Here is an 11,322-nt window from a genome sequence, read left to right on the forward strand (position 1 = left end):
ATGTTTAATGGAAGCTAATCAAATTTTTCTTCTTTCACTTTTACAGGCCCAAAATCGAGTACAAACAGCTACACACTAGGTGGCAGCAGCATAGACGTGCAACAGCAGCCATCGCAAACTCCCTACAGGCAGCACCATTCAGGCCATCCGCATCAGCAGCCACAACAACAACAACAACAACAACAACAACAGCAACAACAACAATCATCGAGTTTATCAAGTAGTAATAGTTTAATTAATAACACTAATCAAATTAGGGATAGGGATAGCACCAATTACGTGACCGCATCGGCGATTCTGACACTCACCGGCGCCACGGTAAGTGGCACTAGTAGCGGTGGTGGTGGTGGTGTCAATAATAACAGTAATCACAGCAACGTTAGCCATCTCGTGAATCTGGTGGGCGCTGCCAGCGTATCATCGACAATGACCACCTCGGCAGCTATTTCGCCTCCGCGGCCAATGCAGAAGGTGAGTTAATTGTTTTAAGGCCGCTAGATAAAATTTATTTTCGTTAATTCGATTATATTTGTTGATTTCGTCAGAACGGCGTGGGCTGGTTACAAGTAAACATCCCAAAAAAGAATTAATTTTATGGATGACGTAATTTCAAAATTGACACAATTTAACAAAACGTGACTAATAAGTACCATTATAAGTGTGATTAAAGGATACGATTTAATTTATTCAGTGTATGACAGCCATCATAATCGACAAGGTGTCGCGGTTGGATACATCAAAGTGCGTTCGCAATGGCTTGCTAGCCCATGCTTCGATCTCGCTATCGTCTTGTCAGAATTAGAATTTGTTTTAACGGAGCGTCATCTGTTAGCAGTTGTTTTATGTGAACGCAAGTAACGTTTCTTGTTTTGGGTTGAACGTCTATATGGTGGTCACGTCTGCTTCTAAATACTGAATCGGTAAAACTTCAATTTCATCGTACAAGAGATTACTCAGGCGTTTTAGATGGTGACATCGACGAAAGACCAATCTACTTCAATGCATTTTTCAATATCTCGTCAGAGGGCACTAAAAATTGGCAGACATTTCCGTCGCATTGGGCTCGTGATTAGTGGTATATGCGCTTGTGACGACGGTTATCACGATATCTAACATATTGTCTGGACATGCGCCGAATATTGTTCTGACCGATCTCAGCTATTGGATTCCCTTTGGGTCCGAGGAATAATTCTCAGAAGTGCTTTCTTCCGCCTGTACTGACACCAACGATGGTTTGATGCGACTTCAAGATGACAGGAAACATTTCTGTTGGTATGCTAGGGTGAGTGTGTGAGGAGGTTAAAACAACAATCGAGCCACATGCTAGCTTATTTTGATATGCTTGGTGGGTGAAGACGATATAAATAAGAAAGGTGGGGGTGGTTGTGCGGGAGGTAGGATTGGGTGATAGTTTGTGGGGGGGGGGGTTAATGGAGAGGAATCTGAAGGTGTTTACCGGAGGAGGATGATAGTGTAGTATGTAAGGGGAAAGGGGTAACCCCTCGCCGTACACCCCTAGCTATGTTCCTGGTAAAAACCTATAATAGCCAAAAAAATTTGATCAGGATTAGGTTGACGATTTTCAGAGTAGTGGCATAACCTTTCTATATGAGGAAGGCAAAAATGCGCCAAATGGACTTCGTTTAGTGGGCCATAAGCGCGACTTCCGGAGGGTTAAACTATTTTCCGTAAAAATCAGCGAAAAGGGTTCTTTTTGTGTCAAATTATCCTAGTTTTACAGACACAGTATTTTTCTACATCCTATGCCATTTCAATACACAGCCGATATTTTGAATCAAAATGAATTTTTGGGCGCCCTATTCTCACAGTCACGTCACCTAGTGACTAATAGGATTTTTGTTCTAGTCAATGGGTGACTGTGATAATAGAACCCTTGAGGCCTAATCTTAACTAAACATCACTAACTAAACATTTTAGTTTTTTGGATTCATGTTTGAGCAGCCAGCTTTTTTGGTTAAAAATACTTGAAAATGCTAGTGCATCACTGGTTGTGTCTGTCGCTCAGGAAGTACTGAATCGATTTAGTGCCAACGTCAGCGTTGTGATTCGCCGATCAAAGAATAATTGAAACTTTCTATAACGTGACGTTACTTCACGTCACGCCACGTCACGTCATGTCACGTCATGTCACGTCGCCACGTCACGTCATGTCACGTCACGTCATGCCATGTCACGTCACGTCATACCTTGACATGTAATGTAGGACCCTATCCTCACAGTCACGTCACTTAGTGACTAGAAGAAAATTTTCTACTAGTCACTAGGTGACATGACTATGACAATAGAGCCACATATAATATCAGAATCACGTGACATTGAGGAAATTTACATAAGACGAGTCCCACTACCCCATAGCAGTCATCTCATGTCACAGCGCAACTCAAAAATTTGTCCGATTTTTTTAAAATCTACCGAGCAGTGTCGGTTGGCAGGATGAACCACCTGACCTTTTTGGTTTACCATGCTGCAGACATTGATAATTCGGAAGACTTACATTCTACATTTTTTTTTAATATTTTTTGTTCTTATTGTAGAGGCTTAACGTTATTCGACTCTTTCGAATTAAAAATAATAAAAAAAGAATTATGTACTTCGGCGGCCGAATCACACTTCCACAACCCCATCGCACAGTTTTACTAAGATCCTCCATTTTCCCTTTTTTTACAGGTGATACCGACGGTCGTGTATCTGATGTCCCGCATCGCTGTACATATGGAAATCGAGGGCACCGCGCAATGTCCGGCCCAGGTCATGCTCGCCGCGGCACTCGGCTGTGAAGAACTAGGAATTACCAATAAGCTGCTGGCGCAGAGCGTGTTCGGCCTGTGGATGACCAGCCCGCTGCTGGAGGTCCAGCTGAAACCGCACCACAGGCCGTACGCGGTGCGGGTCGCGTGGTCCAAACTGCTGGACAAGCACAGCCACGGAAACGAGCTGGAGAAACTTTCCGACGAGCCGATGACGATGCTTCGGCGGAACGTGTTTTTCTCCAGGAAGGACGAGGAGAAGATCAAGTGAGTTGGTGGCAATTTCGAGGGGGAGGTACAATTGACAGTTTGGCATTATTTTAGGGACCCCCGGTTGTTGGAGTTGCTGTACGAGGAGGCACGTCACAATGTTCTGCTGGGACGCTACGTGATGGAATCGTCCCACTCGATTATGCTCGGAGGTATCCAAGCAAGGATAGAGCTTGGCCCGTACAATTCCCACACACATTCGACTAGTTATTTTAGGTATAATTTTGTTATTTACACCTTTTTTCTAACTCATCTCCTGATTCTCCCGCAGAGAAAACCAATTCCGCTTCCTGCCAACGCACGTAGCAAAAAGCTCCAGCTGGTCGTGGCTTCCAATCAGCCGGCGAACATCGGCCGAAGTAAGACTGCTAGAACAATTCAAACGGGTACCGACGACGGCAACGACCAAAAAGCTGATGCGAAAGTATCTCGAGTTTTGCTGGGGACTGCCTTTCTATGGGTATGCTGCGTTAAAGCACCATTACGCCAATCAATCTAATAACAGTTTAATTTCCTCTCAGTGCCGCCTATTTCCACGGGCAAGTCGAACAGCCTGTTCGCGGTCTGGTCGGCCTGATGCAGCAAAAGGACCTCCCGGTGCTGATAGCAGTCAACGAACGGGGCATTTTTGTGATAGATCAAATAGAATGCGTGAGTAGCGCTTTCGGCACGTTTCCGTAACGATTCTAGCTAATGTTTCATTTTCATCGCTCAGACACTGCTGTTGGGTCTTCGGTACGAGGAACTGTCGTGGGACTATGCCAAACCGAGCAACGTGAACGACCCGGAATGTTTGCCGTGCATATTTCTGCAGTTTGGCGCTGTGGAAAACGGAATTGCCGCCACGAAACTTATGCAAATCTTTACCCGCCAGGCTGCCATGATAGACGCCTTAATAACCCACTTCATCGAGCAGGCCAAGCGGCGAAAAGAGAGCGGTGAGCCGGAGGTGCCCGCCGGCGAGAATCAATACGAAGGTATTTGGGATGATTTGATGTGGCGAATTATGCAGCGTGGAGTGATATGATTCTTTGATTTCTTTTTAGCCGAACCGAACCCAATCCAGAACAACGGTATGGGCGTGCTGAGTAACAAATTGTCACGGCTGACGCTAGCCACATTCGACGACGAGGGACGCTGCATTGGGCAGATGGGGTCACTGTCGATAAGTTATTAACATTTAATTCTCGTCTAAGGATTGCTATAGTGATGGTGCGTTGCGCAGTGTCGTCTAGGATGGGTGGAAATGTTGTCACTTTTTGCTTGAGAAATGAATTTGGATTACGTTGCACGTAGGACTGTTGCAGTTGTTATCACTTCAAAGGGTGACAGTTGCAGTATTAAGATTCTCTGTTTCTGTGGTGTTTGGTACTGTCAAATCTTATGACGCTCTCTAAGTTGGACAGGATGAAACTGAGAATTTTGAAACTTACTCAAATGGTCCTATTTGTAAATGCGAGCCTCTCTTTGTTTAATTTCCCTTAAATTAATAACTCGGTCGCTTTCACGTTTGCTGCCCTACTCTTGGGCATATTATGCAGATATCACGTTCTAGAAAATTATCGGAAAGTTTCACGATGGCGCCATATTAATCAAAACAGAAGTTAAGCAAAGAGAGGATCTCATTTGCATTTAGACCAATTTGAAAAAGTTTGCTAAATATAAGGAAATGATATTTTTACTTGTAGCGACGCTGACGCTGTTTTTGCTTCAGGAGAAACTGTCGGATTCTAACATCAACTACTGTAAGAATGTATAAACTGCGTTTCGGGTTAGCATTCAGTTTTGCGGTCAAGCAAAAACTGCACAACAGAGTGTAATTTGCACCAATATTTTGTGAAGGATGGGGATGCCCAAATTCGATTTAGATGCCAATTATCGGCTACAGATTTCCAGGCACTTTGTCTATTAATTGAAAGCTGGCACTTTGTCTATCAATTGAGAGTTCATTGTGATGGTCAAAGAGGTGCACTTTAGCATTGATGCTGAATTCTGGGGACGTGGGATGTGTTTTGGTTGCGGAAGCTGTATTTCTAGATATTGATGGGGCTTTTGATATTGTGTCTCCAATCTATTCTAGAAGCAATTATGCAGTATCTGCATGTATCTCGTGTTGGATTGACGCAATGCTTAGTAACAGATTTTTTGCTCGTCATTGAGAAAAGTTCTGGACAGGAAGTCAAGTACACTGAAGTTATATTGGATTCCAAACTGAACTGGACTGCTCACATTGAGTTCGGAGCCAAGAAAACGTTTGGTTCTCAAATAATTTTTTTTTTTTATTGGATCTACACGATAATTGCTAGTGCTGGTATCTACTGTCGTGATGAGATTGGAACAGTCTCACACGCTAGGTAGATACTGTACTGTGTCCCAGCAGAAATCTTCGCGATTGCAATCGACCCTTAAAAGTCCTTCTGCCCGAATAGCAGGCTGCATTCAAGGCCCTTAGCTCAGACAAATCACGGTTTGAGCTGGTGATTGCATGTCAAATTCAAATAGACTTACTATTGACAACACTATCAACATCGTTTGGGTGCCTGGACATACCGGTATTATTGGTAATGAAAGGGCCGACAAATTGACCAGAATAGACACAGAGATTGGCTTTCTTAGTCCTGAATCTGCTTAGTCTATTTTAACAAGTTTGGATAAAGGAAAAAATCCGGTTTTGGACTTCAACCGAACACTGCAACTATTGGCACAACCTACAAACTTGTAGTGAAATAAAAGTTTTTTTTGGAGAAATCGTTCCCAGTGATTTCGAAATAGCACGGGGGCATGGTGATCAGACGGAACCTCACCATCTGATATGCGACTGCCCAGCAGCAACACAATTGCGTACCCGAATTTTAGGTTCTCCATACATAGATGAACCTATAAACAGAACTCAAACAGAAAGCTGAAACTCAATGATATGCTACTGTTCCTTACCCAGTGTGGTATGATCCTAGTTATCCGGTCAAGTTATTTATTATATTTTAATGATCAGCAAGATATTGGATATTTCTTCCAATTCTCTTCACCAGTTCCAAGTATCGGCAGAGTACGCGCTAGTTTGTTACCTTGTTTCCTCGTGTTTTGTGCCCATAATTCAGAATTCAGCAATACTGTGCTATGCAGATTCCTTTTATCTAAATTTCATCTTGTATCATTATTGCATCGATTTTCATTGTTCCGTTTATCAACATTGTAGCCCTTGGAGTTGGCAGGTCGTGTGTTTACTTACCCACGACTCCTGTATTAGAGCGACTTTCGGCAAGGACACTCGTGGTACCTTCTACGTAATGAAGGTTTATTTGGATGCTGATCATTTTGACGTTTTCTGGCCGTCAATTGTTGCGACCCAATATTATGCTGGCGGCAAATAGCAGCCTGTTTACTGCTGAATTATTTGGTTGGACTTTTGTCGTACTATTGTTCCGCTGCGCCCTTCAGATCTCGTTGCAGCTCGTGAGTCACATGCGCTAGAAAGCTGTTGTGTATAGCTCGTGAAACGGTCTGCCACCGTTATAGTAAGTTTGCTTTGGGCAGCGGTCCGTTGTCATTGGACTGCTAACCTTGCCAAAAATACCACGTTTGGTGAAGACTGGCGCATTCTGACCAATCCATATACGTAGTTCGGCTAGTTGCGCTAAAAGATTATCAACCAAAATGTTTTTCGTCTGGGGTTCCTTTCCTTTTTTATTTTGTTCGACGACTTGAAATCCGTTGAACGTTGTCGATTAGTTTGTACATTTCTCAACAGTAAGTTTGTTCTGCTCTAGTTCGTCAGCGGGTTCTCAACGGCAATGAATTGTGTTTCATCGCAGCACAGAATTTATTTGCCTTATTCCAGGAGTCTTTTGGGCCTTCTGGCTAACAAATTTGGCAACCATCTAAACACCATCCCATTTTAAACACTGTCAAAAAACCATACAGTGGTGGTAAATCTGGACCATGAGCATGAGGTATTTTGGAGTTTTTTTGCTAGGGTCTCTTGGCTGACTTGTATCGTTCTTCTCAATTGTCATCTCCTCGTCCTTTATCTTTTTATTTGCTCTGAAATGCACGCCATCTCTGCATCCATGCCAGCAGATTTAAATGGCGCAAATGAACTCACTAATCTGTCAATTAGAGCATTAGTGAAAGCTTTTTTGTCAACCTTGACTGCATCCCGTTTAGTTCCTGAGTTTTCAATTGTTCGTAAAAAATTTAGGCGTAACGATCACTTCTTTCAAGCATATATTTTTATTTTTTAGATAACTCAATTTTTAGAGCTCAAAACATTGATTTTTTGGGAAAAACGATAACAGCAAGTCTCATAAAAAAAGGATTTCTGGATTCCTCACTGCCAATTATATTGTATTCAAGTGCTTTCAATTGACTAGTTGCTTATTGTTTCCTAAGTCTGGCGATTCTAATTTAATTGTTGATTGTTTTATTATCTAACCAGTTTAGGACTCTGCGTGGGTTTACAAAAGAAGACTTGACCACGCTGTTCGAGATCACGATGGAAATGATGTGTGCCTTTCGCTCAGAAGAAGTGCAGTTTTCAGGTTTGAAGTTCCGATTATCACTCACTGGATTCCTCACTCTTTCTATATGGGTGTCCGGGTGTTCGCCTTGTTCATTTGTTGTTTCCATTCCATTTGCTGAAATATCTTTGCTAGTCTATTTTAGTGTTACCAGCATTTAAGTTTTCATCCTTCGTAGTGAATTCCGGTTGCGTTTTAAGATAGTGGGTGTAATTAAGCAGTTGTAAAGCCTTTTTAGCATTTACCAGTTAAGCTTATGTTGTCGCAAGAAAACGCAACGATAATAGAATGGTTAACCTAGTATTTTCGTTGTTATGGTTTCTCTGAACAACGCCTTGTGGTTACAACCGGTATTACGGACATTCCAAGCTTTCCTGTAGTATTAGGAGCTAAATTGTTTATGCCATACGAATTTCTAAACCGTATTTTTGTCTTCGTGGTATTAATCTCCAATACAATTGAATCGAGTATCTAATAATTTAATATTTGTTCTGTTATCATCTTATTTTTGCGTAGAAAGAGAAGGTCATCTGTATATCCGAGTATATGTGGTAAAATTATGTTCCAGGCATGTTCAATTCCGATGTCCGTCCAGATATCACGTAGGGTTAGCAATGGTGTAGTATCTAGAGCTGCAAATTTTCGACAGGTTAGTTTGAACTTGGAGGAGAAGCAAGTCTCAATTCATGCCCTGCTATGTCCAAACTTCAGTTGTTGGTTGCATCATTCCTTTGGTGATCGTAAGGACATGGCCAGGTGTGCAGTGTACTATACTAATGTATAAAAAGATTTCAGTGTATCAGCCACCCATGATCAGTGCGGTCGTTTTTGCTATGCTATGCTATTTGGAATGAAGGCATTTTAACATGGAAATTTGCATTACTGGTAGTATCAAAGCGAATAGCTGTGGACTGATTCCTAAGTCAAAACCATTATATTGACATCCTTTGCAATTATTGCCTTCGATACTCTTAAATCTAAGACTGACCGTAACTTCGATTATGTCGGTCGAATGATACCACTATTATTTGGCAGTTTTTGTCCATCTCTTGTCTAATATGTTCTTGAACACAAAAAATCAATCTGTTGCGATTTGCCTTTGTTTGAAAAGGCATTGGTTAACTCGGAATACATACAATTTGTTTTCAATTTGTTCAGGACACTATCCGTCTGCAGCGCTTTTTGTATCGTCTCCATAAACTCTTTTTGGAGCTTATCTTAGCTATATCTCAACGAGATATTTTTTATTTTCTATCCAGTAGGTTTCTTGGCTCGCAATGTGGTTTCCATCTTACTCCAAAAGATCAAACTGTTTCATATTACGTGGACATGACATGTTGAGCTTATCTTCAAATTTATGGATGGTGATAAACCTCGCACTTTTTTAAGGTTTGTTTTTTGTCCGATAGCTGCTTCGATTAGGCAAGAACACAGTTCTTATGTGCGTCTTTTCTTCGGGGAGTTGATGGCGTTCAATCGCTCCGATTACGATACCCAGCTGTCTAGAACATCTTCAGCGATTCTCGGTTTACGGTATTCGGCCAATTCCAACCTGATGTTGGGATCACACTTATTCATTTTCTAACGGTTCCATGTCTAGTCTGGTCTTTCAGTCTGTTGAGACCGAGTTAGGTTGTGTCGTTTTTACTTGAAGCGAAAATGAGTCTGTTTTAAACCCAACTGCTGTCAAAATTTATGAACTGACAGCGATTGGGGCAAGAATCTGACTCAGTTTTGGGGTCAAGCAAAAAGAGTGACTCTCCTGTGATGAGGTATTGCGCTTTACTTCGGTTCTAGACCGTTCGCATAACAAGACACGTGATGAAACTTCTTCCAAATACTTGCTTGTCTTCTTCTGTGTAATATTGTGTCCCAATATGTGCGTTCAGATCAGCTACTATAATGACTTACGGTCTTGTCTTGGCTGAAAATTATAGCCAGTACCTCGAAACAGCTCTACGTTCCGTCTTAGTTTCGCTTCTTATGCATGAGCAAGAGTTCTCGCTAGTTATGCTTATCCTGTTTTCACCATACATTTCCTCTAATACTCCAATACAAAATTTAGATTATCTCATTCTGAAATAAATCATATTGTTTTTGATTATTGTCGATCTACTTCGCAAATCAAGCAATTCGTGATTAACATTTCTTCCTCCTAGCTAAGAAAATATAACCACAATGCTGAAAATAGACAAAAAAACATGGAGATAAAACTCAACTTACAACCCAATGCTGTTGACATTCAAGTGATATTGTGCGAAAACAAACTAACGAAAACACATTTAAGAAAATTAGCCGCAAAGTGCGTGAGCAGGAAAAATTGATACGAATTTACCTGTAAATAGTGTAATTGAATTGATCAAGTTTTAGTTATATTTGAACCAGCAGAAAACCTTGTACTCTACCAATTGAACTAGTTCGATATTACGCCAACAACAACAACAACAACCACGTACACACTCACTTACATATGTATAATGAAAACCCCACGCTATTTCTTTGTATAAAAAAATTCACACAAAAAGATGGTAACACACGACTAATGTAAATTGGAACGTATAGGAATAATGAATGGAATTTCTCGCGGTAAAAAACAATGAATGAAGCTAGCAACCAAAAGTGGTCAAATAATTTTGATAAGTTCAATTTAATAAGAAAATTATACCAAAATGAAAAATGTGTAAATCTACCTTATATATAGGGCGGTAAAATAAATATATATATTTAGATATTTTGTACTAACGTTTGAGGCAGGAGGAGAGGGTATCGTCGAGGTCGTAGAGACAGAAACTCGTGTCGCAAAACGCACTGAAAACGGAGACGGCACACACGAAAACACACAAAAGAAAGTGGATCAAATAGTAAGGAAGGTAAGAGCCATCAACGAGAGAAAAAAATTAGTAGACAGGCAGCGCTAGGGCAACAGATTACTCCAACTCAATGCATACACGCGTACGTACATACGTACGTACGTACATACACAAACAAACAAGCACACACGCGAACCACGTGCGAAGAACACAGATAACAAATCTTGGAGGACAACCGATATCAATAACATAAGCTAAGTTTAGTTTGATCGAACAATGTAAAGCAAGATGATTAAAAAGAAAAAAACTCGTATGAAAAGAATAGACAGGCAGTTTAGGAAGATGATTACTTTTGAATAAAAAACGTATCTGTAAAAATATTTGCGTTGCCTATTATTCTAGGTTTCTTGTTACGGATTTTGTGTTCGGAACAAGTCTATTAGCCAAACACAGTGAGACAAGATTTATTGGATAAATGCAAAGTTTTTGCGAACTTGTGCGTTAAACACAAAATGTTACTAATCAATTAATATTTTCTTTAAATACCCAGACGATCTAAGTCGAATTTGAGAAAATTCTTTCTGCAGCATTTTTTAGAGATTTTGTCAGAGCTGCTAATATTCAAATAAAAATATCAATCTCTTGATTCTTCTTAAAGGAAATTCATCCTAAATTATCAGAATCGGTTGTGAGGCTATGTCTACGGACTACGCAAGAATATTTTAACAACTTCGGTTAATTGAAAGAAAGAAAAGTGTGTCCCGATTTTACCAGCCTAAAATACTTTTAAAAACGGGTCTTCGCTGTATCACTAACCAAAGAAACAGCATGTAAAATTGTTACATACAACTGTGCTGTTTCTCCAGCATCCCTCTCCTAATCAATATATGAATACATTAGGATATGGATCAGGCAAATCCATATTTTTTCTATTATCACTATGCTGAGTAGCTCTAG

At 40.7% G+C, this 11,322-nt stretch overlaps 1 protein-coding gene across 5 annotated transcripts in view; it reads left to right on the forward strand.

The window, feature by feature from the left end:
• The window catches only part of LOC131676950 (uncharacterized), a 69,705-nt gene extending 58,960 nt beyond the window's left edge, over positions 1–10,745 (forward strand). For all 5 annotated transcript variants that reach the window (XM_058956394.1, XM_058956391.1, XM_058956392.1 and 2 more), the window contains exons 4-10: positions 47–471; positions 2,689–3,035; positions 3,093–3,254; positions 3,310–3,498; positions 3,560–3,689; positions 3,754–4,015; positions 4,085–10,745. In XM_058956394.1, the coding sequence (XP_058812377.1) occupies positions 47–471; positions 2,689–3,035; positions 3,093–3,254; positions 3,310–3,498; positions 3,560–3,689; positions 3,754–4,015; positions 4,085–4,215 (1,646 nt within the window). In that variant the 3' untranslated portion in view covers positions 4,216–10,745. The remainder of the gene's footprint in view (positions 1–46; positions 472–2,688; positions 3,036–3,092; positions 3,255–3,309; positions 3,499–3,559; positions 3,690–3,753; positions 4,016–4,084) is intronic.
• Positions 10,746–11,322: the final 577 nt, after the last annotated feature.

The sequence above is a fragment of the Topomyia yanbarensis genome, chromosome 1 (genome assembly GCF_030247195.1).
Source record: "Topomyia yanbarensis strain Yona2022 chromosome 1, ASM3024719v1, whole genome shotgun sequence".
In the NCBI taxonomy this organism is placed as follows: Eukaryota; Metazoa; Arthropoda; class Insecta; order Diptera; family Culicidae; genus Topomyia; species Topomyia yanbarensis.